The sequence below is a fragment of the Hyla sarda genome, chromosome 8 (assembly GCF_029499605.1).
Source record: "Hyla sarda isolate aHylSar1 chromosome 8, aHylSar1.hap1, whole genome shotgun sequence".
Taxonomy (NCBI): domain Eukaryota; kingdom Metazoa; phylum Chordata; class Amphibia; order Anura; family Hylidae; genus Hyla; species Hyla sarda.
In genome coordinates this window covers 68,102,161-68,127,534 of record NC_079196.1, presented here as the reverse complement: position 1 = coordinate 68,127,534, position 25,374 = coordinate 68,102,161, and the positions used below count along the sequence as shown (strand labels likewise).

General features: G+C 43.5%; 1 protein-coding gene across 8 annotated transcripts in view; it reads left to right on the top strand.

Moving 5' to 3' along the window:
- NCKAP1 (NCK associated protein 1) overlaps positions 1-25,374 on the top strand; it is a 181,883-nt gene that overhangs the window by 69,469 nt on the left and 87,040 nt on the right. For all 8 annotated transcript variants that reach the window (XM_056536108.1, XM_056536107.1, XM_056536106.1 and 5 more), the window contains 5 exons: positions 2,664-2,720; positions 13,059-13,201; positions 13,397-13,487; positions 15,255-15,392; positions 22,884-22,932. In XM_056536108.1, the coding sequence (XP_056392083.1) occupies positions 2,664-2,720; positions 13,059-13,201; positions 13,397-13,487; positions 15,255-15,392; positions 22,884-22,932 (478 nt within the window). The remainder of the gene's footprint in view (positions 1-2,663; positions 2,721-13,058; positions 13,202-13,396; positions 13,488-15,254; positions 15,393-22,883; positions 22,933-25,374) is intronic.

The window sequence follows — 25,374 nt, the reverse complement described above, 5'->3', positions numbered from 1 at the left end:
AATGGGTGCCGCTGCCCCTTCTCTCCCCCTGGCTATCGGCGCCGCTTCTCTCCCCCTGGCTATCGGCGCCAGCAATGGGGCGCCGGCACCGATAGTCAGGGGGAGAGAACGGGCAGCGGCACCGATAGCCAGGGGGAGAGAAGGGCCGGCAGCAGGGCTCTAGACCCCAGGACAGGCAGGGGCAGAGAAGCCGGCAGTGGTGGCGGTCTCTGCACCTGCAAAGCCGCTGCAGTTCATTGATTTAAAGCGCCCGCTATGGTTCTATGCCAATTTTGCAACTTCCGATAAAGTCGATGGGAGTTATACAAATTGTGCTACTTCCTCACCTCCAGAGGCTACAAATAAGCTGGAGTATAGGTCAGAAAACCAAAATAAGTGGATCCATCGATCTCCCTAGACCGTTTCCTTAGCTCCCATAGAGTTGTATGCAGCAACAGCACACATGATCTGCACACTGGTAGTGACTTTCACTTACTTGGCTAGGTTGTTTAGGGGTTAAGTAGTACGGGTGCTACTGAAGGCAGGGGCAAAATAATGGTGGATCTGTGCCTTCACACACAAGTTAACAAATCAAAGGGCTCCTATTTTTGGCATTTTGTGAATAGAATATGACCTTTACAATATATCTGAAAGGACTAAAGGATAAAGAGAGGGGGCTATCAACTTTAAGAGTAGTAGATCCAAAAATCATTACCATGCCGCTAGAAAACCTGAAGACGTCCCAAAACAGATTGAGAATTCTTAAGAAACATTAAACTGACTTGATAGCGTTCAATAATAATAAAAGTAACAGAAGTTAAACATGTCATTTTGTGTTTCCCACTTTTATGGTTTCTGTTGTGGGTTTACATCAGATTACTATAAAAAGGTATTCAAACGTATACTGCAGCAAAGCCAAAAGCTTCAAAAGACCAAATGCAATCTACTTGTGATTATGTTGAGTTTACCTTTATGCTGGTATATATTTAATGTTCTGATTACAAAATCATGGTAGTCTACGGTATCCTTAACCCCAAATAAAATGCAGCCCAAACGTAGTCATGAGCAAGCAAGCATGCTGCATACCTTTTTTTTTTTTTAATGATATTCAGATGTATATCCACAGACCACAAACGTAATGTTGATGGAGCCGATCCCGGCAAGGAGTTCTCATGTCACATCAGCACTGAAGGATACTTTTTAATACTTAAAATACACTTAAAATATTTGAAATGAACTTTTTAGGTAGGCGCGTCTAGACAGCAAATTGGTGCATTTTCTTCAATAATTCTGGGATATTACCAGTAAAATGCCCAGTCAGAAATTGGGCAGTTCTTCAAGCCACTCAAGCCAGCCATGGATCCAGACCGTTTCTTGCATTGTATGTTGAGTGTGGTTTTGAGTTACTATGGTCCAGGAAAGGCCATTGTATGTTGATGTTCTCCTTATCACAGACAAAATTACTGACTACAGTAGATGGATAACACAGGATCTACCACCATTTACAAAAGCTGATGTTCAAAGCTCAGCCTCTCCGTTCCCTGCAAACTGTTGTGGTAATATTTAGTCATAATCCCTAAAACCAGGACTCTCACGTTTATTGTCTGTAAACTTTCTGAGGGGGAAAGACCTTTAGGTTATGTTCACGCGCCAGAATGTCTGCACGGAAAATCTCTGTGCGGACATTCTGCAGATTGCTAGGACTGTTCGGGAATGCACAGTCTCATAGACTGCAATACATTCTGTGGGGATTCAACATGTCCATTCTTTCTGCAGATACCACAATTTGAATTTCCGCGCAAAATGTTTCCAGCGCGGAAATTCTGCTTTGTGCACGTTGCGGCAGAATCCCATTGAAATCAATGGGACTCTGCTGCAGCAGAATCTCTCTGCAGAATTCCGCACGGAAATTCTGGCGTGTTAACATAGCCGAATTCTTCCAAGAAAGACAAACTCTCTTGCAATGTAAGAGTATTACATCGGTCTTCCAAATAATTCTTTATTCATATATATGTAGAATAAACATACATTCCAAGGTGACTTTTTACCCAGTGGAAGGATGACCTCTGGGGATCGCTTCTAAACAGAAGCAAGCAAATTAAACAAATAACATCGGGAACCCTTTAATAGTGGAGGGAAATAGAAGAAGAAAAAGAATGTAGTTGCAAAAGAACACAGATATATAGAGATATATCTCCTAAATTTACCATATCAATACAGACCTGTTCACAGAGCATGCCTGGAAAACTCTCCCATGCAAGTGAATAGGGTCAGCTTCAGACCATTGTGCTTATGTTCTTGGGGCTTGCTAAAAAGTATATCTCTAAATGCTGTGTAAAACCACTTTAGGTTTTACAATCAGAAAATTGAAACAGATCAGTAAAAGGAGCATATTTCTGTATCTGACTTTAATCAGTGTGTGTGTATATATATATATATATATAAGTCTAGATGATACATTCTCTTTGAAGCCTAATATATTAGGGTAGCAGTATATCACAGGAGGATCCAGTCCCTGAATATGCCATCCTGTCTACATTTAATCATTGTGGATACTTTATATGTCTAGTCTTGCAACTTTGAACTGTTTACTGACTGGTTGCTGTGATGTAGTGTATCATTTCCTGGTTTCCTGCATTGTTCTGTAATTGACACACGGATATTCCACTTTTTTTTCTTTTCAGGACCATGTATGTGAGCTGCTTAACACTATTGATGTGTGTCAAGTTTTCTTTGATATTGTAAGTATAAATTCTTATATGTATCATTCTACTATTGTTTTCTGCCTAATAAATGTATACAGTGATCCCTCGACTTATGATGGCCCCAACATATGATCATTTCAACATAGGATGGCCTCTCAGAGCCCATCGTATGTTGAAGGCAGCCTCGACATATGATGCTGCTGTGTGTCGGGGCCATCGTACAAACAGCTATCTGACAGTGCTGACAACTTCAGCAACTGACAGATAGTTGTTTAATGTGTCCCGTGTGCCCTTCCACAGTGAGGCTTCCACTGTACAGGGTACACTCACATGGGCGGAGGATTACAGTAAGTATCCGGCTGCAAGTTTGAGCTGCGTCAAATTTTCTGCCGTAGCTCAAACTGCCAGCGAGAAACTACTGTGAACCCCCCGCCCGTGTGACTGTACCCTAAAAACACTACACTACACTACCACAAAATAAAATAAAAAGTAAAAAACACTACATATACACATACCCCTATACAACCCCCCTCCCCAATAAAAATGAAAAACGTCTGGTACGCCACTGTTTCCAAAACGGAGCCTCCAGCTGTTGCAAAACAACTACTCCCAGTATTGCCAGATAGCCGTTGACTGTCCAGGCATGCTGGGAGTTTTACAACAGCTGGAGGCACCCTGTTTGGGAATCACTGGCGTAGAATACCCCTATGTCCACCCCTATGCAAGTCCCTAATTTAGGCCTCAAATGCGCATGGCGCTCTCACTTTGGAGCCCTGTCGTATTTCAAGGCAACAGTTTAGGGCCACATATGGGGTATCGCCGTACTCGGGAGAAATTGGGCTTCAAATTTTGGGGGGTATTTTCTGCTATTACCCTTTTAAAAAATGTAAAATTTTTGGGAAAACAAGCATTTTAGGTAAAAAAAAAATATTTTTTTTACATATGCAAAAGTCGTGAAACACCTGTAGGGTATTAAGGTTCAAATTACCCCTTGTTACGTTCCCCGAGGGGTCTAGTTTCTAAAATGGTATGCCATGTGTTTTTTTTTTGCTGTCCTGGCACCATAGGGGCTTCCTAAATGCGGCATGCCCCCAGAGCAAAATTCGCTTTCAAAAAGCCAAATGTGACTCCTTCTCTTCTGAGACATGTAGTGCGCCAGCAGAGCACTTTTCACACCCATATGGGGTGTTTTCTGAATCGGGAGAAATTGGGCTTCAAATTTTGGGGGGTATTTTCTGCTATTACCCTTTTTAAAATTGTAAAAATTTTGGGAAACCAAGCATTTTAGGTAAAAAAAATATATATTTTTTTACATATGCAAAAGTCGTGAAACACCTGTAGGGTATTAAGGTTCACATTACCCCTTGTTACGTTCCCCGAGGGGTCTAGTTTCCAAAATGGTACGCCATGTGTTTTTTTTTGCTGTCCTGGCACCATAGGGGCTTCCTAAATGCGGCATGCCCCCAGAGCAAAATTTGCTTTCAAAAAGCCAAATGTTACTCCTTCTCTTCTGAGACCTGTAGTGCGCCAGCAGAGCACTTTTCACCCCCATATGGGGTGTTTTCTGAATCGGGAGAAATTGGGCTTCAAATTTTGGGGGGTATTTTCCGCTATTACCCTTTTTAAAAATGTAAACATTTTGGGAAAACAAGCATTTTAGGTAAAAAAAATTTTTTTTTTTTACATATGCAAAAGTTGTGAAACACCTGTAGGGCATTAAGGTTCATGTTACCCCTTGTTACGTTCCCCGAGGGGTCTAGTTTCCAAAATGGTATGCCATGTGTTTTTTTTTTTGCTGTTCTGGCACCATAGGGGCTTCCTAAATGCGGCATGCCCCCAGAGCAAAATTTGCTTTCAAAAAGCCAAATGTGACTCCTTCTCTTCTGAGACCTGTAGTGCGCCAGCAGAGAACTTTTCACCCCCATGCAAGGTGTTTTCTGTATCGGGAGAAATTGGGCTTCAAATTTTGGGGGGTATTTTCTGCTATTACCCTTTTTAAAAATGTAAAATTTTTGGGAAACCAAGCATTTTAGGTAAAAAAAATATATATTTTTTTTACATATGCAAAAGTCGTGAATCACCTGTAGGGTATTAAGGTTCACTTTACCCCTTGTTACGTTCCTTGAGGGGTCTAGTTTCCAAAATGGTATGCCATGTGTTTTTTTTTGCTGTCCTGGCACCATAGGGGCTTCCTAAATGCGGCATGCCCCCAAAAAACCATTTGTCGCTCCTTCCCTTCTGAGCCCTCTACTGCGCCCGCCGAACAATTAACATAGACATATGAGGTATGTGCTTACTCGAGAGAAATTGGGTTTCAAATACAAGTAAAAATTTTCTCCTTTTTATCCCTTGCAAAAATTCAAAAATTGGGTCTACAAGAACATGCGAGTGTAAAAAATGAAGATTTTGAATTTTCTCCTTCACTTTGCTACTATTCCTGTGAAACACCTAAAGGGTTAATACACTTACTGAATGTTTTTTTGAATACTTTAGGGGGTGTAGTTTTTATAATGGGGTCATTTATGGGGTATTTCTAATATGAAGACCCTTCAAATCCACTTCAAAACTGAACTGGTCCCTGAAAAATAGTGAGTTTGAAAATTTTGTGAAAAATTTCAAAATTGCTGCTGAACTTTGAAGCCCTATGGTGTCTTCCAAAAGTAAAAACTCATGAATTTTATGATGCAAACATAAAGTAGACATATTGTATATGTGAACCCAAAAAAAATATATTTTGAATATCCATTTTCCTTACAAGCAGAGAGCTTCAAAGTTAGAAAAATGCAAAATTTTCATTTTTTTCATCAAATTTTGGGATTTTTCACCAAGAAAGAATGCAAGTTACCATAAAATTTTACCACTAAGTTAAAGTAGAACATGTCACGAAAAAACAATCTCGGAATCAGAATGATAACTAAAACCATCCCAGAGTTATTAATGTTTAAAGTGACAGTGGTCAGAATTGCAAAAAACGCTCCGGTCCTTAAGGTATAAAATGGCTCGGTCCTTAAGGGGTTAAAGAACTGTACAGTACTGTATGCGATGTCACACATCACATACAATACATAGACACACTATACACCCCATACATCAATGTTTCCCTATCAGTGTGCCTCCAGCTGTTGCAAAACTATAACTCCCAGCATGCCCAGACAGTCAATGGCTGTACATGCATGCTGGGAGTTTTAGTTGTGCAACAGTTGGAGGCACCCTGGTTTGTTAAACACTCCCCATACACTCCACATACAATGGTCGTCCCAGAACCAATTAGCAGTTTCCCATAGAGATATGTATTCAACATACAATGGTTCCGAGGCCCCAGAACCAATTACTATTTTTACATAGACATATGTACTCGACATATGATGGTTTCAACATATGATGGTTCTCCTGGAACCAATTAATATCATATGTTGAGGGACCACTGTATGTGAATATGTTGTTATAACTGAACTATGAGGATGATTTATCAAAACCTGTCAAGAGGAAAAGTTGTCCAGTCTCCCATAGCAACCAATCAGCTCACTTCTTTCATTTTTAACAAGACCTCTGCAAAATAAAATAAGCTATCTGATTAGTTACTGTGGGCAACTTTTCCTTTGCACAGGTTTTGATAAATCTCCCCCTATGACCATGATTGTGTGGATCCCTGTAAAGCCTATGCACATTTTGCACTGAATATTTTTAAGTAATTTTTTTGATGCAATATTAAACAACTCTCTCTAATTTTCGTTAGACATTTTCTACCATTTAGTGTTGTTACTCGGAAAGATAAGATACATCCATCTGATGGACATTCTGCTCTCTGTGTTAAAGATATTGGAAGGGAGGGGGTTTCACACAAGTCCACACTTTTGAGAGCAGCTCACACAAGCTGTAGATAAGGAGGAGGACACACAAGAGGTAAATTACAGGAATTGGATCTTGGATTGTTAGGATATTTGCCTCTCATCTCATTAATAATTGCCTAAGTCTACCGAAACACATTTTCTCTAGAAACACATACTCCTTATTCCCTCCTTTCCTCAAATACCTTTATGTACTTTGTTCCCGAAAAGTATATAAAAAAAAAGTCACCTTGTAATCTGGTTGTTAGTGTCCTGAAGGCGGTGCCAGCGGTTCTGGGGCAGCATTAAGCTACCATGACCCTCTCCCATACGTCACCGACTTTTGATTGACACACAGGGCTACACAGACGCGTGCAGTCTGACCATTACTTCATACCTCCGACTTGAGAAAAAGTAGAGTAGGACTGTACATAGAAAATATGTTTCTCTATCGGCTCCATTGGGGGACACAGACTCTGGGTATATGCTGCTGTCTCTAGGAGGTTGACACTATGGTAACCAAAAAGTCGGCTCCTCTCAGCAGGATATACCCGCCTCCAGGCCACTGAGCAATTCAGTTTTTGCTTAGTGTATTAAGGAGGTGGACTTGGTCTGGTTTTCTCCAGACCAAGTCTCATATTTTTTATTTTATTAGGTTTAGGGAATGTGTTAGTTCTTTATTCCTTTTTATTTCTGTTTTCAGGTGGGGACTCAGGAAAGCAATGTTCACTGTTTTCCCATTGCGAGAGGTGGCAGGCATCTTGGATGTACTGTTAACCCCCTCTCGCCAGCGGTCAGCGCTTGGGGTTGTAACTCATGGGTCCGGGTCCCCCTACCTCCCTGTTTGCCTCGCTATGAGCTTGGCTTGCAGCAGGTGAAAATGCTGACTGAAGACTACAGTCTGAAGACTTCTTTAGGTAAGTTCTTCAGCATAGGGTAGTATCTTTTTCTCCCTAGGTCTTGCAACAGCTGGAGACCCTTTGTTTTTTGGCCCTATCCTACAGAAGCTGGGACTGGCCGGGGGATACTTATTCCCTGCAGGGGGAGTATTTTTTTTTATTATATGGGCGGCAGTGGAGCTATGGGGCAGTCTTTGTCTGTATGGGCACTTTATTAGAAGCATGTACACGCTGCAGGCTTCTCCCTGCGGGTGGCTTGCGCCTTTTTTACTTTCACTTTTGGCAGCCGCGGCTGTGCGCTCCATTCCCGGGCGCACAGGACTCACTACAGGCTTCGTGTGCGCTCGGGGTTCGGAGCGGGTGCCATTACAGAGGAGTCCCGCTGTATATTTTTAACGGCCCGGCTGACGTTAGCTCCGCCCACCTGGCAGCATAAGCGCCACAGCAGCGCGAAAAGGGCCACCAATCAGCGCTGTGTACGCGTTGGGGCCGTGCAGGGGCCAATCACAGAGCTCCTTGCCCTGACCCGGCCTTTTCCTCCTATTGGCCGGCGTCTTTTCTCTCTCCCTCAGCACGGTGCAGAGTTCTTCTCACAGCAGCTGCCTTGGGACACAGACTCTGGGTGAGACTGTTCATTATTTGACTATGTCCGTGCCCAAAACTGTTCATCCCTCTAAGCAGATTCCGGAAATATTAGTTACCCATTACGCTTGTAAAAGCTGCTCTGCAAAAATGTCAGGTTTTACTGAACCCATTTGTTCTGCTTCTCCCCTGCTCCCCCAGACCCCCCTGCTATTTCTAACCCAGGTGCCCCTTCAAACCTGGTGGGTTCGGCCGCCCCTCCAGCCTGGGTTTCCTCCCTCTCCCAGTCTATATCCGACTTGACACAGGTCTCCCGTTCTGTGGTGACTACCTTGGAGAGGTCTACCCTTCACCGGCCCTCTAGAAGGTCCCGTACCCCTTCTCCCTACGCTTTGCATAAGTGTAATAGGGGTGTCTCCTCTGACTCTTCCCAGGAGTCTACTGGTAGGCACGGTTGTTCCTCTCGCAGGTCTCGCCCGACCACTTCTTCAGGCCACACGCGTCACTCTTCTAGAGGATGTTCCTGCGGTTGCCGCTCTGACTCTCCTGAACCACGTACCAGGTCGGAGTCTCCCTCTTCCAGGGCCGCCTCCACTCGTTTGCACTCTCCTGGAGAGCTAGCGGCCGAGGTCATCCGATTCGGAGGACCGTTCGGATTCAGTGGACATAGTGAACACATTGGTTATGGCCATAAGAGACACCTTTAACCTAGAGGACCCAGGAACTTCGGACGCAGCTCCAGAAGTATCCTTTCATCGTGCCCGACCGGCACCCAAAGTGTTCAGCTCTCACGCTGAATTTGAGGCCATTCTAGAATCTGCCTGGAAGCACCCTGAGAAGAAGTTTCAGGGACTGAAGAAAGTCCAAGCGCGATATCCTTTCGCCAAGGACCTTGTTTCCAAAGTGACTTCCTCTCTGTCGGTGGATCCTCCCGTTTCCCGCCTCTCTAAAGCTACTACCTTGCCGCTGGAGGATGCAGCGGCCTTCAAGGATCCTGCAGACAAAAAGGTTGAGTTGTTAGCGAAGTATGCCTTTGAAGCAGCGGGTTCTTCCCTGCTCCCTGCCTTCGCCTCCACCTGGGTGTCTAAGGCCCTCTCGGTTTGGCAGTCCCAACTCAGTCAGGGCATTCTTTCAGGTTCTCCCCAGAAGAACTGTCTGCTCTGGCCCTCCAATGTTCCAAAGCTGGAGGGCCACAAACCTGTGTTCTGCTTCCTTGCACTCAGCTCACTGCGCTGCCTATGCCACCGGTAATCTAGTGGCCCTCCGTCGTTCCATTTGGCTTAAAACTTGAAACGCGGATGCTGCATCTAAGAAGTCTCACTGAGATTCCTTTTACTGGTTCCCATCTTTTTGGCAAGCGCCTGGATGAGATTATCTCTGAGGCGACAGGGGGCAAGAGCTCTTTATTACCTCAAAACAAATCTAGCACTTTTCTGTAGGAAGTCTTCTTCCTTTCGGTCCTTTCGGACGTCTGGCCCCTCTAAAGGATCCAACCAGGCACCTCCACGGGACAAGAAGGTTCCCTTTTTCAAGGCCCCTCTCTCGTGGAAGTCGGACACCAACCGTCCCGACCGTTTTGCGGCCAAAGCAGGCAACCGCAAACCCAGTTCTGCATGAAGGGACGCCCCCACCCGCAGCTTTTTTCCGGGTGGGAGGTCTTCTCTTGTTTTTTCGAGATGTTTGGACCACGCACATTCACGGCTCCTGGGTCAGGGACGTGGTGTCCAACGGATACCGTATAGAATTTGCCTCCCTTCCGAGGGATCGTTTTTTTCAGTCCCATGCTCCCCGATCTCCCTCGCTTGCGAGGGGATTTCGGGAGGCTCTTCAGTCCCTTCTCGTCCAGGGTGTCATCGTCCCAGTTCCTTCAAGGGAACTCTTTCGGGGTTTTTATTCCAATCTTTTCGTGGTTCCCAAGAAAAATTGTTCTGTGTGGCCAATCCTGGATCTCAAACGTCTCAACCACCATCTTTTTATCCGCCATTTCCGAATGGAATCTCTGTTCGGTGGTGGCATCTATGGATCAAGGGGAGTTTCTTTCCTCGATGGACATCAAGGATGCCTACCTCCACGTTCCAATTTTTCCCGGACACCAGCGGTACCTCCGGTTTGCGGTTCCGGAAGGTCATGATCAATTTGTGGCTCTCCCCTTTGGTCTGGCCACAGCGCCACGAGTCTTTACCAAGATTCTGGCGCCTGTGGTAGCTCTGTTACGGTCAAGAGGGGTCTCAGTGATACCCTACTTGGACGACCTTCTCATCAAAGCCCCCACCAGAGGAGAATGTGAGCCTCACTCTTCAGACCTTATGTCCCTTCGGGTGGATGGTCAACAGAGACATGTCGGTCCTCTCCCCCACCCAGTCTCTGGTCTTCTTGGGGCTTCAGTTCGACTCTGCCTCGGATCGGATTCGCCTTCCGCCGGACAAACGTCTGGCCCTCTTGTCGGGAGTCCGCTCCCTCCGGACACCATCCCCGGTCTCCATCCGTACTTGCATGGAAGTCCTGGGTCGAATGGTGGCAGCCATGGAGGCCGTACCCTTTGCCCAGTTTCATTACTGTCCTCTTCAGCTGGTGATTCTAGCACGATGGGACAGGTCCCCTCTCTCTCTCTCTCTCTCTCTCTCTCTCTCTCTCTATCGCAAGATTTTTCTCCCGCTCCAGACTCTGCAGTCTCTGCGCTGGTGGCTCGGCTCCCCTCTTCTTCTTCAGGGTCATTCGTTCCTCCCCCTCCACTGGCAGGTGGTCACAACATACGCCAGCCTGTCGGGCTGGGGGGGTGTTTTCAGGGATCAGACGGTTCAGGGCCTCTGGCCTCCCCAAGAAGCCCTTCTTTCCATAAACATTCTGGAACTGAGGGCGATTTTATCTTTGAAGCATTGGGAGTCCCTGTTTCTGGGTCACCCTGTCCGTGTCCAGTCGGACAATGCCACAGCTGTGGCATACATCAATCGGCAGGGCGGCACTCACAGCTCAGCGGCCATGCCCGAGGTGTCAAAAATCCTCCTCTGGGTGGAACAAGTGGTTCCAGCCATTTCGGCGATTCACATTCCGGGAGTTCTCAATTGGGAAGCGGATTTCCTCAGTCGGTCCTCAGCTGACCCCGGAGAGTGGTCTCCTCTTCCGGAGGTGTTCGCGCAGATCTGCGACCTCTGGGGGACCCCGGACGTGGATCTCTTCGCATCACGACACAACCCGAAAGTTCCGAAGTTTGTGTCAAAATCCAGGGACCCCCTGGCTCTAGCCGCGGATGCCTTAGTAATTCCGTGGTCTGGCTTTGTCCTGCCCTACCTGTTCCCTCCTTTCCCTCTCCTTCCCAGGATTCTGAGGAAGGTCAAGGCGGAAGGAGTCCCCGCCATTCTGGTGGCTCCAGACTGGCCTCAAAGGGCATGGTACGCCGACGTGGTCTGGCTTCTGGACGATGTTCCGTTCCGCCTTCCTCTTCGTCCAGACCTACTGTCACAGTGTCCCCTTTGCCACCACAATTTACAATCGCTGCATTTGACAGCGTGGCGGTTGAGACTGCGGTTCTAAGGGCCCCTGCGGCTTCTCTTCCCAGGTAGTTTGCACCATGCTTAGGGCTCGCAAGCCCTCCTCTGCGAAAATTTACCACCGTACCTGGCGGTCTTACTTTCGTTGGTGCGAAGCTCAATCTTTTTCTTCAGTTACCTTTTCCGTACCCCATCTCCTTTCCTTTTTACAGTCGGGGTTGGAACTAGGGCTGGCTCTCAGTTCCCTTAAGGGTCAGATTTTGGCCCTTTCTATTCTTTTTCAGCGTCCTCTGGCTTCCAATTCTCATGTCCAGACCTTCCTCCAAGGAGTGGCACATGCGGCCCCTCCTTACCGGTCCCCTTCTCCCCCTTGGGACTTGAACTTTGTTTTAGGCGCTCTCCAGGGCGCACCCATTGAGCCCCTTAGGGAGGTTCCCCTTTGCCTCCTTTCCTGGAAAGTGGCTTTTTTTATAGCTATTACCTCCATTAGGAGAGTTTCTGAACTGGCAGCTCTCTCTCCTGCCGTTCCCCTTTCCTGATAATTCATCAGGACAAGGTTGTTTTCCGACCAGATCCGTCTTTCCTCCCTAAAGTCGTTTCGGCTTTTCATCTCAACGAGGACATCATCCTTCCGTCATTTTGTCCTGCTCCTTCTCATCCCAGGGAGCACCTGCTTCAATGCGTCAATGCGATTCTTTTTTCGTCCTCACGGAAGGCCGTCAGAAGGGACAGCCTGCTTCTAAGGCCACCATTTCTCGGTGGATCCGATGTGCTATTTCGGAAGCTAACCGCTGCAAGGGGAGGACCCCACCTTTCAGGGTTTTGGCTCATTCCACCTGCTCTGTGGGAGCATCCTGGGCTCTCCGAAACAAGGCCTCGGCCTCGCAGATCTGTAAAGCGGCCACTTGGTCATCTTTGCACAATTTTTCGAAATTCTATAAGGTTCATACCTTCGCATCGGCTGATGCTAGTCTGGGACGTAAGGTGTTGCAGGCGGCGGTGGTACAGCCGACTGCCTGACTTTTTTATTCTCTGCCCACCCAAGGGACGGCTTTGGTACGTCCCGGAGTCTGTGTCCCCCAATGGAGCCGATAGAGAAAAGGAGATTTTTTAGACTTGCCGTAAAATCTCTTTCTCGAATGATCCATTGGGGGACACAGCTCCCGCCCCTGTTCTGGGCTTCCTTTTTCGGTTATCTGTCCGAGGGAGTGTTCAGTTTTTGTTTCTTCGGGTTCTCGGACAGTTCATGTTTTTTTTCCTTTGACCTATCGGTCTCCTCCTATTGCTCTGAGACTAATCTGAATTGCTCAGTGGCCTGGAGGCGGGTATATCCTGCTGGGAGGAGCCGACTTTTTGGTTACCATAGTGTCAACCTCCTAGAGACAGCAGCATATACCCAGAGTCTGTGTCCCCCAATGGATCCTTCGAGAAAGAGATTTTACGGTAAGTCTAAAAAAATCTCCTTTTTGCTGGATTCTTTCAAGTTTCAAGGTTTTTAATAGAAAATGGAATGCAATGATGTAATTTTCCATCTGTTACATTTTGGTAACTCAAGTTTCTTTTGTGTTATTTCTACAGACTGTCAACTTTGATTTAACCAAGAACTACTTAGATCTAATCATAACCTATACTACACTAATGATAATGCTTTCTCGGATTGAAGAAAGGAAAGCAATAATAGGACTGTACAACTACTCTCATGAAATGACTCATGGAGCCAGGTATGTGTCTATAACCAATGCGTATTCAGCGGTTCAGTACACCGCCCGGTATTTTGTCCCATAGGGGAAAAGTGGTGATTGTTCTTTTAATATATTCAAACCAGTAAACTCACATTATACATTTTAGTGCAACTTGAGATGCTTTTTATATGTTTGAGATCTTGTGCTATATTCATTTCTGTATCATCCCTCTAGTGATCGAGAGTATCCTCGACTTGGACAGATGATCGTAGACTATGAAAATCCTCTTAAAAAGATGATGGAAGAGTTTGTACCCCACAGTAAGGTTGGTATGATATTCTTGTTAGTTATAGGGATTATCCGTATGCTACATTTTTTAAATGTTGCTGGGGCCACAATAATGCCCCGCTGAATGCTCGGGCTGCTGCTTCTGAGATGGACTTAACTTGGCAGTGACTGCCAGCTCAGCTAATCACTGGATGCAGCAGTGCCCCGCCTCAGTCAGTGGTTGCGGGCCATCACTGCCATCACTGCAGAGAAGAGTTTGTCCCAGAGTTGAAGCCATACCATTCAGAATGGAACTAGAAGACATGATGGGGGATCCCCGATGAAGTCATTGTGGCCCCAACAACTTCCTTAGCATCACATGTTAATGCATGTTGCATATGAACAAATGGCTGTTCTTAAGGATCAGTAGTATCATTGTTCTTAATTGCAAAGGTTTATAGGTCTTTGGTTTATAGTGGTTCAGAGCAGAGTACTCCTCTGACTGAACATAGAAGGGCTACAGTCTTAGGTGGAGCGGGCTAGTAGGAGCTTACCACTTACCATAAGCTCGGACCAAAAGTCACATACTCTTATAGCTCCAATATTTTTCTATTGGAGCTATAAGAGTATGGCCACTATCTATAAAAGGTAGTCTCTTTTCAAAGTAAATGTACTGAGAGTCAATGTTCGGAGTTCAGGCTCTGAGAATTGGTGATTAACAGGAAAACACTAGAAGGTTGTCAAGGTCCAAGCTTTAACTGATCCAGAAGTAAATTATAGTTATCCCCTATCCACAGAATAGAGAATAACTAGATAATTAGTGGGGGTTCAACCAATTTGGATTCCTACCGATCACTTGAACCGATTGTTCCGCAAGTGAATACAACAGTATACTTGACTGTCACTCCATTCTTTCTCTAAGGAACTTCCAAAACTTATCAAGTGATGAACTCATGTTTGGAAATTTCCTATAGAATGAATGCTCTCCCTTTCCATTCTTTTACGGGACAGTTCACCTCCGCTCTCGTGGTGGTGGTGGATGGGGGGCTGGTCGAGGGTTTGGACCTTCAATGATCAGCTGCTTAGTTATCTTCATCTTGTGGATAGGATATATTTTTTTATCCCAGGATCACAATACTTTAGTTGCATTTCTTATGTTGGTGGATTATAATTTGCCACAACTACACTGGAGTTGGAGACTATAAAGTTTGGTGTAAAAAATGGATAAAATACTGTGTCTGCGTTGGAAGGTTTTTAATTTTTGTACTTAAACAGTACTTCTTAAGAAACATGTAGTGCAACATATGGTATCTGATGATTTTTGTTTTCATGTTATGTAGCATCTTATGAGAATAAAACGCTATGTATCCCTCCATTGAAATGCACTTATACTCTCATTGTCCTAAAAGGTTTCTTAATATAGATTTTTTGTTGAACTTTTGTTAAATTTTGATAAATTGCCACCTTCATTTTTTTTGACTGAAATATCTGAAATGGAGCACTATTATGTGGCTTCCACATCCAGCCTGAAAGGCCGTAATTTTCCACGTTGATGAATTTCCTGCTTGCAAGTGGTGCAAATCAGAATGTTGGTGTGGGATAAGATTCCTTTCTGAGCAGATTGTGTTCTCATTAGCTTTGCAGCTTAGTAAACCATTTAACAGCTTCCAAAATGATGCTGTTGGCTCTCAGATGGTACGTTAATAGAAGCCATTATTATAATGGAGCCTATTTATCTTTATTGCTGTTGTGTTTTAGCCTTTGTTCTGTAATGCAGAGATTTCAATTTCTTTTCATTTTTTTTTTCTTCTCTTCCGGTGTTCAGTCCTTGTCAGATGCACTAATCTCCCTTCAGATGGTTTACCCCAGAAGAAACCTTTCGGCAGAACAGTGGAGAAATGCCCAGCTTCTGAGCCTTATCAGTGCCCCAAGTACAATGCTGAACCCAGCGCAGTCAGATACGGTACATCAATTCTTCAGTTTCTTTATTTTTTTATAAATAAGATCTGGAATTTAGAGCAGTTATTGACCCCTTTAGTTGCCTGCTGTCAAAGGCATGACAAGTGTTCAACGAACGACAAAAGTAACTGTTCCGACCCCCTCCATAGCTTGAAGACATCGTCCACGTAGTGAAGCCACACGGACGATGTCTCCAGGCCAGGGGACCCTAATATGTAAACCTCCTCAAAATTAGCCATAAAGGTGTTAGCCAATCCGGGGGCTGCAGATGAGCCCATGGAAACTCCGTACTTCTAAAGGGAAAAAAATCTTTGTCAAATCTAAAGTAATTTTTAGTCCGTGTCATAAGAAAATAGATTTTTCTATTATCCAAATGTACATTCTTAGACATTAATTCCCTAATAAACTGCATTCCTTCGCTCTGCGGTATATCAGTGTACAAGCTTTGTACATCAAGTGTACATAAAAAGTTAACTTCACTGCTATCACATTTTTCCAATCTATCCAAGAAATCATTAGTGTCAACAAAACAGCCCTCCAACTTTTTGATCTGTGGCTGAACATAACTATCCACAAGGATCAAGAACAGCTGTAGCAGTGAGCCCGTGCCGGACACAATCAGGCATCCTGGTGGCTGCTCTCAATCCACGTGGATCTTGGGAACCATGTAAAAAAATGGGATCACGTGGATGGTCAGTGATCAATGTTTTCCCTAGTCTTTCTAAGATTAACCCTTCCTGTATGCTTTCTGTAATATTGCTATCAATTTCCTTCTTAAACACCACAGTGGGATCCCCTCTTAATCTGCCACATACGCTGGTGTCATTCAACTAACGATACACCTCCTCCATATATTGGTCCCGATTCACCACAACAGTGTCCCCCCCCCCCCCCACCCCATCCTTCTCAGCTCTCTTTATGACAAGGAGGGGGTCATCTGCAAGCAAATCGAGAACAACACTCTCCTCTTTAGTGAAATTGGATTTAGCAAACAAAGCACTCAACCATTTTTCTTCCAATTCAGTAGAAACTACCCGCATAAAAGTATCAAGACTGTCAGTTCTTATTTCTGGATCAAAGGTGGAGGACTGACTCTGTGCTTCAGGAATCTCGTCCAGGACTGAACCTTTTTTCTGACTATTAATATCAAATAAAAACATTTTCGTCCAGATTCTTCTGCAGAATTTATAAAAGTCCAATTTTGTATCAAACTTAGAATTCTCACACACTGCTCAAAAAAATTAAGGGAACACTTAAAACAATGTAACTCCAAGTCAATCACACTTCTGTGAAATCCCACTGTCCACTCAGGAAGTAACACTTGAGTGACAATCAATTTCACATGCTGTTGTGCAAATGGAACAGACAACAGGAGGAAATTATAGGCAATTAGCAAGACACCCCCAATAAAGGAGTGGTTGTGCAGGTGGTGACCACAGACCACTTCTAAGTTCCTATGCTTCCTGGCTGATGTTTTGGTCACTTTTAAATGCTGGTGGTGCTTTCACTCTAGTGGTAGCATGAGACGGAGTCTACAACCCACACAAGTGGCTCAGATAGTGCAGCTCACCCAGGATGGCACATCAATGCGAGCTGTGGCAGGACTGTTTGCTGTGTCTGTCAGCGTAGTGTCCAGAGCATGGAGGCGCTACCAGGAGACAGGCCAGTACATCAGGAGACGTGGAGGAGGCCGTATAAGGGCAACAACCCAGCAGCAGGACCGCTACCTCCACCTTTGTGCAAGGAGGAGCAGGAGGAGCACTGCCAGAGCCCTGCAAAATGACCTCCAGCAGGCCACAAATGTGCAGGTGTCCACTCAAACGGCCAGAAACAGACTCCATGAGGGTGGCATGAGGGCCCGACGTCCACAGGTGGGGGTTGTGCTTTTGCAAGACTTTTGGCATTTGCCACAGAACTTCAAGATTGGCAAATGCGCCACTGGCGCCCTGTGCTCTTCAGAGATGAAAGCAGGTTCACACTGAGCACACGTGACAGAGTCTGGTGATGCCATGGAGAATGTTCTGCTGCCTGCAACATTCTCCAGCATGATTGGTTTGGATGTGTTCAGTAATGGTGTGGGGTGGCATTTCTTTGGGGGGCCGCACAGCCCTCCATGTGCTTGCCATTGGTAGCCTGACTGCCATTAGGTACAGAGATGAGATCCTCAGACCCCTTGTGAGACCATATGCTGGTGTGGTTGGCCCTGGGTTCCTCCTAATGCAAGACAATGCTAGACTTCATGTGGCTGGAGTGTGTCAGCAGTTCCTGCAAGAGGAAGGCATTGATGCTATGGACTGGCCCGCCCATTCCCCAGACCTGAATCCGATTGAGCACATCTGGGACATCATGTCTCATGCTGGATGCTTTAGTCCAGGTCTGTGAGGACATCCCTCAGGAGATCATCCGCCACCTCATCAGGAGCATGCCCAGGCAGTGTAGGGAGGTCATACGGGCACGTGGAGGCCTGTAGTGTGGTTTTCCACTTTGATTTTGAGTGTGGCTCCATATCCAGATCTCCATGGGTTTGATACATTTTGATTTTCCATTGATAATTTTTGTGTGGTTTTGTTGTCAGCACATTCATCTATGTAAAGATGAAAGTATTTCATAAGATTAGTCCTTTCATTCAGATCTAGGATGTGTTATCTTAGTGTTCCCTTTATTTTTTTGAGTAGTGTAGATCAAGACATATCCAAGACCACGATTCAAGAGCTGACATTCTGTTTCAGTAAGCACCCTGTTAGAAATATAAATTACTAAGTTCTCGTTTTGCATTCTTCTGACCAGGTATAGACTCTATTGTGAAGGTAATCCCTCATGTCTTTCTCAAATTTTTTTGTCTTATTTTGTAGCGTGGCAGATTAAATCTTTTCCATCTCTGAATTGAACTCTCTTTATTTCACCTCATATTCCGATTCGGTTTTCATGCCCTTCACTTGCATTTCAGTATTTTTATTTCTTTATGCAATGCATCCAGTGCTGGTTGTAAAGGGAGCTCAATTCAGAGATGGAAAAAATTTAATCTGCCACGCTACAAAATAAGATAAAAAATTTTGGAGGGGAAAAACAAGGGGCGATCGAGAGAAAATATTATTTTTAATTAAAGGGGTATTCCTGAAAAGTTAAACAGATTTGTAAATTACTTCTATAAAAAAAATCTTAATCCTTCCAATAGTTATTAGCTTCTGAAGTTTTCTGTCTAACTGCTCAATGATGATGTCACGTTCCGGGAGCTGTGCATGATGGGAGAATATCCCCATAGGAACTGCACAGCTCCCGGGACGCGAGTCATCAGAGAGCAGTTAGACAGAAAACAACAACTCAAATTCAGAAGCTAATAACTATTGGAAGGATTAAGATTTTTTAATAGAAGTAATTTACAAATCTGTTTAACTTTCCGGAGCCAGTTGATATATATTAAAAAAAAGTTTTGGCCTGGATTACCCCTTTAAATTAAAGAAAATATTATTTAATAGAGAAAAATGTGATAGCAGTGAAGTTACCTTTTTATGTACACTTGATGTACAAAGCTTGTTCACTGATATACCGCAGAACGAAGGAATGCAGTGTATTAGGGAATTATTGTCTAGGAATGTACATTTGGATAATAGAAAATCAATTTTCTTATGACACTGCTGGGAGTATGCACTGACTAAAAATTACTTTAGATTTGACACTGATTTTTTCCTTTAGAAGTACGGAGTTTCCATGGGCTCATCTGCAGCCCCCGGATTGGCAGACACCTTTATGGCTAATTTTGAGGAGGTTTACATATTCAGGTCCCGTGGCTTCGCTACGTTCACGATGTCTTCATGCTATGGAAGGGATCGGAACAGTTACTTTTGTCATTGAACGGTTGAACACTTGTCAGGAAAACATTAAGTTCACATTATCATATGATTCTCAGAAAATATGCTTCCTAGATTATGAAAACAGAGAAAGGATTTGAAACCACACTTTTTATGAAGCCCACTGACAAGAATAATATGTTACGTTGTAATAGCTATCGTACCCCTACTGTGTTCAAGGGTCTTCCCAAAAGCCAATTTATGAGCGCAAGGAGGATTTCCGGTAATGACAATGAATACTTAAAAAAAAAAAAAAAAATTTATATAAATATATATAATTCATGAATTTGTCCAAAAAGGGTTCCATAGAAAAATGGTGGAAAAAATAGGAGCAGAAGTTGGTGAAATAGATCGGAAAGTGTTGAGAAAAATAAGAAATTTGAATGAAAAAAAAAACAAAAGGACAATTGGGTGATGTACATAAGTAAATTGGACAAGTGTTCTCTTATTGTTCAACGTACGATTAAGAAATATTGGAAATTATTGTCTACAGAAAAAAAAGATGGAGTATTGTTTAAAGAACTACCGATGTTTGCCTTAAGAAAAGGGAGGGCTATTGGTTATAAATTGATATGTAGTGACATCATGAGAAGGAAAGTTGACAGAGAAACATTTATTGCAGCAAAGAAAAAGGGCACATTTTCATGTCTATCTTGCACTCAGTGTAATGGCATTATTAAGGGGAGTGACATTTTACATCCTACGAAAGGCTACAAAATTCCCATCAGGGTGTACTACACCTGCAAGAACACCAATGTGATTTATTTACTAAAGTGCCCGTGTCGCTTTGTGTATGTCAGGCAAATGTCCCATGTTATTAAAATAAGAATAAGTGAGCATAAATCTGCTAATAGATTCTATACACACGTGGAAGCTGGTGCAGGTGCGGTACCGCAGTATGGTGTAACCATAGCCAGGCATTTTAAAGAAAACGGTCATGTAGCATCCAATCTCAGATGGCAGATAACAGAGGTACTGGAAAATAATAATGTGGATGTAAACAGGTGAAACTTGTTGAAAAGGGAAACATTTTGGATTGTAGAACTGTAGAATCATTGGAACCTAAAGACTTAAATTAGAATTGCAATTTTTGTAAATATTTATGTAGAGGTGTGTTTTCTGTGTGAACAGTGTGCTACAGTGGGGATCAAAAGTTTGGGCACCCCAGGTAAAAATTTGTATTAATGTGCATAAAGAAGCCAAGGAAGCATGGAAAAATCTCCAAAAGGCATCAAATTACAGATTAGACATTCTTATATGTCAACAAAAGTTAGATTTTATTTCCATCATTTACACTTTTCAAAATAACAGAAAACAAAAAAATGGCGTCTGCAAAAGTTTGGGCTCCCTGCAGAGTTAATATCTTGTACTGCCCCCTTTGGCAAGTATCACAGCTTGTAAATGCTTTTTGTAGCTAGCCAAGAGTCTTTCAATTCTTGTTTGAGGTATCTTTGCCCATTCTTCCTTACAAAAGTCTTCCAGTTCTTTGAGATTTCTGGGCTGTCTGTCACGCACTGCTCTTTTAATGTCTATCCATAGATTTTCAATTATGTTGAAGTCAGGAGATTGTGAAGGCCATGGCAAAACCTTCAGTTTACGCCTCATAATGTAATCCCCTGTGGATTTCGAGGTGTGTTTAGGATCATTATCTATTTGTAAAAGCCATCCTCTCTTTAACTTCAGCTTTTTCACAGATGTCATCAAGTTAGCATCCAAAATTTGCTGAAATTTTATTGAATCCGTTTTTCCTTCTACTGGTGAGATGTTCCCTGTGCCACTGGCTGCAATACAACCCCAAAGCATGATTGATCCACCCCCATGCTTAACAGTTGGACAGAGGTTCTTTCTATTAAATTCTGTTCCCCTCTTCTCCAAACATACCTTTGCTCATTCCGGCCAAAAAGTTAAATTTTAACCATCGGTCCACAGAACTTGTTTCCGAAATGCATCAGGCTTGTTTTATATGTTCATTTGCAAAGTTCTCTTTATAGTGGAATAGTGTACCACAACTCCAGTGTCTGCCAGATCTTTCTGGAGGGATTGTGCAGTCAAACGTGGGTTTTGAATTGTTTTTCTTACAGTCCTACAAGCTGTTCTGTTTAATATTTTTTTTGGTCTTCCATCAAGGACATTGCTTATTGTGTGATTAAGCAAGTGTGCGCGAATGGGAACTATTGTGGATGTTACAACTCTTTAAAATATTAAAAACATAAAAAGCGATCAAGAAGTCTGATCTATGCCAAATTGATACCGATCACATGAGATAGTAGTGGCTTGATGATTGACAATAGTAGGATGAATGGCTGACTGATAAACAGTTGTTTTGAGGATGTAGCTGCATTATAGTCCATACAGGTTGTTCACACTCTCCAAACATGATCATTGACTCTGGGTAAAGGACAAACTATCTTTCAGGGATCAAGAAGATACTTTCCCGAAATATTCTTGGACAACTGAACAAAAGAAAATTTCAAGCACAACTGACTTCTCTCCATATGAAGACTTTGTTAAATTTTACCAGACAAATGATCACTTAGGTTAAAATTGTCCCTTTTTTTTATCAACTTTGGGCTTTGTTTGCATGCAGTTTTTTTTTGTTTTTAGCCAAATTTTTTGCTGTAAATGGCTAAAATAACGGATCCTAAGCAAAACACAGCTGGAAATAAGGCTAAGAAAACAGTTTGTGGACATAGCCTTTATGAGTACCTTTACTAGAAGCACAAGTCCTGTTAACAGCATCTCCAGCAAGATGGCTGCCCACAAAGTAATGCGCAGAAAGCAAAATTTCTAAAAAAAATAAATAAAAACTAAAAAATCTATAATCTGAAAATAAAAACAGATGAACCTGAAAAGGTTTCTCAGGTCTAAATTTGTAAAAAAAAAAAAAAAAAAAAAAATTCTCTTTAACAGGAGCGACAAATAAAAAGCAAATAAAAATAATTTTGTGAATTTTTCCTATAGTTGACTTGAAACAGTAATATACTGCATCAGGTTGTGTCCCTCAATATCATCTTATTAATATTCAGTGGTGGTGAGGCTACAGTAACACATCTTTTGCCCCACCCCCCACAAAATAAAAGTACGTTATTTGGAAGGATTCTTTTGTTTTTTGACCGGACAGTCCCTTTATTCGGCAGCACTGTCGATTGTGAGCTTATTGGCATAGGCCTTGCTGCTAGTACACCCAGTGGTTAGCTTTCCTCTGGTAATTTTATTAGGCAACTGTGTAAGGCTCTGTTCACATTTGCATTGGAGTCTCGATCATTGGGTGAGGAAGAGCGTGTTGCATGCACGTCCACAATGGACACCTCGGCCAAACACAAAAGACTATATTGTAAGTTATTAGGATGGGTTCACATATGTCCGGCGTCCTACTCAGCCTATACTCACAGCAACTGATGCCACAACTGAAAGGGCATTCTGGGCGGCCTGCTGGCGGTGTCACATACTGACACATGGGGACACGGGCACTGCTGGGAAACTATACTGGTGCTCCTTACATTACAGAAGCTGAGGGGAAGGGGACAATGCATAAACAGGGCATCTTTGTAGTTGTGATTGGCACATACCATTAAAAAAAAGCCATTTTATTTCTAACGAAGAGTGAATAAAAATCTGTATTTATAATTTGTTTGTTCTTCCTACAGATGCCTTGTGAATATCTCTCACTGGATGCGATGGAAAAATGGATCATCTGTAAGCAAAGAATGTTTGTGATTTTAAATGTTTACACTGTTGATAACTCATTGGTAATACACTACCATGAAGTGGATTAGTCGTCATAATATTCAGCCCTGTTCAGAGCAGCATTTTATAAGGACAGGTCCATACTCCTAGAAGCCCAAACAGCACAAATAAAATATTATTCTGTTTGGCTAATATAGCAAAAATACAGCTGACATGACAACAACCAAAGGATGAATGGCTTTGGCGCTGACGAGGACCAGAAGCATGAGGTAAAAACAGCAGGTTTATTTGGATTTCCCACAATGCAACGTGTTTCACTGCACCTGGGTGGCTTCATCAGGCATCGTGCCTGATGAAGCTGCCCAGGTGCGGTGAAACGCGTTGCATTGTGGGAAATCCAAATAAACCTGCTGTTTTTACCTCATGCTTCTGGTCTCGGTCAGCGCCGTTCAAAGCCATTCATCCTTTGGAAGTCCTCCTCTCTTCTAGCCCTGTGATTGGGAAGGCTGCAGACCAGGCATTATTACCCCTCTATGCTTACCATTGTTGTGTGTGGGGTCACGCAACCACCGATGGTAAGAGCTCCTAGTTATTATACTAGATTACCTGAAGGTGGTTTCACGCTATGGAGCGCTCTCCTCTTTTCCTTTGATGACAACAACCAGTCAGTGCTGTAAAGGGGCAGATGTCATCAGGTGTCACCATTGCTCCCTTAACACAACTGGAAATGATCTAGTCTGAAATGCTGCAGAATGTCAGAGAAATCACAATTTAAAGGGGGTACTCCACTGCTAGACATCTTATCCCCTATCCAAAGGAGCACCAGAATACCCCTTTAAGAACAGTCTTGGAATGAAGCTTCAAGTCACTGGGGCAGGCTCTGGCATCTTCCCCCTACCCTACAGAACCTTATTGACAGATCTCTTCATATACACTAATACAGTGGTCCCCCAAGTTACAATATTAATTGATTCTGGGAAGACCATTGTATGTTGAGACCATAACTCTATGGAAACCTGATAATTGGTTCTAAAGGCACCAAAATGTCGTCCAAAAATAGGAAAAAGTGAGAATTAAAGAAAAATAAGTAGATCACTAATATAGATATAGCAAGTCCTTACATAGAAAAATAAGAAAGATCTGCTGGGAGCTGTAAATCACTGTCTATGTCAGTGTTTCCCAAGCAGGGAGCCTCCAGCTCTTGCAAAACTACAACTCCCAGCATGCGCAGACAGCCAAAGGCTGTCCGGGCATGCTCTGAGTTGTAGTTTTGCAACAGCTGGGGGCACCCTGGTTGGGAAGCACTGGTCTATGTAGAGGACAGGAGCTTCTTCGGGGTCCTGTACAGTACACACAATGTCCTAAAAAAGTAACATGGAGCCGCCCTCACCTGGTGTCCAAAGGAGCAGTTAATCCTGGCCCAAAGAGTAGTACAGAACATGTAATACCTCCCTGTACTGTAGGGGGCGCTACCAGACACCAGTCAGTGCATACGCTTCAGTAATACAGGAGTTTTACCAGTGAATGCCCATTCTGATTGGACAGTTCATTGACAGGTTTCACAGATCTGGACTGTCCGTAGCATTGTATGTTGAGTCTAGTTTCAACTTCCAATGGTCCAGAAAAGACCATTGTATGTTTAAACCATTGTATGTTGAGGCCATTGTAAGTTGAGGGATCACTGTATTAGGCCCTGTCAATTCAGCCTGGTGGGAAAAGATGACAGCTACCACCTCAGTGACTCAGAGCCCCATTTCTAGAGGGTTTCACTAAAATTCTGCGGCAGTCCTATACAATCATACACACCCGTAATAAGGGGCCTGTCCCTGTTTCATGCTGCTTGTGGTTTAGGCAGCATGAAACTGATGATCGGTTTCCTTTTTAAACAAAAACGTAATTTGTTTTTTGTATTGCTGTAATTATACTGACCCACCGAAAGGGGTTAACGTGTCTTGATGGACCGTATTTCAACCATATTATGTAACTATCTAGATTGTTTTCTGTTTATTTTGTGAAGTTTATTTTTCCACCTTGATTAAACAAATGGAAATAAAGTTGTGTTCTTGAATGGCAACAATGAAAAAATTAAAGGGGTTATCCACCATAAGGTGATTTTAGTACGTACCTGGCAGACAGTAATGGACATGCTTAGGAAGGATCTGCGCTTGTCTTGGGCTAAATGGCTATGCTGTGAGATTACCATAATACTGTGGCTAGCTTTTTGTGAACTTTTATTTCCTGTTTGCAGTTTTCTTGTTTGCCTACAAATCCCACGATTCCATTTTCCTCCTTCCCACACATCTGCTACCCCACCCACTGAGACATAAATGAGCTGCAGACCTGTGGTTTTCAATCAGGGTGCCTCCAGCTGTTGCATTACTTGCAGATTGCTCTCTCCACCCATTGAAGCAGACAGGCTCCCTGTCATCAGCTGACTAGTGAGCCAGGTCT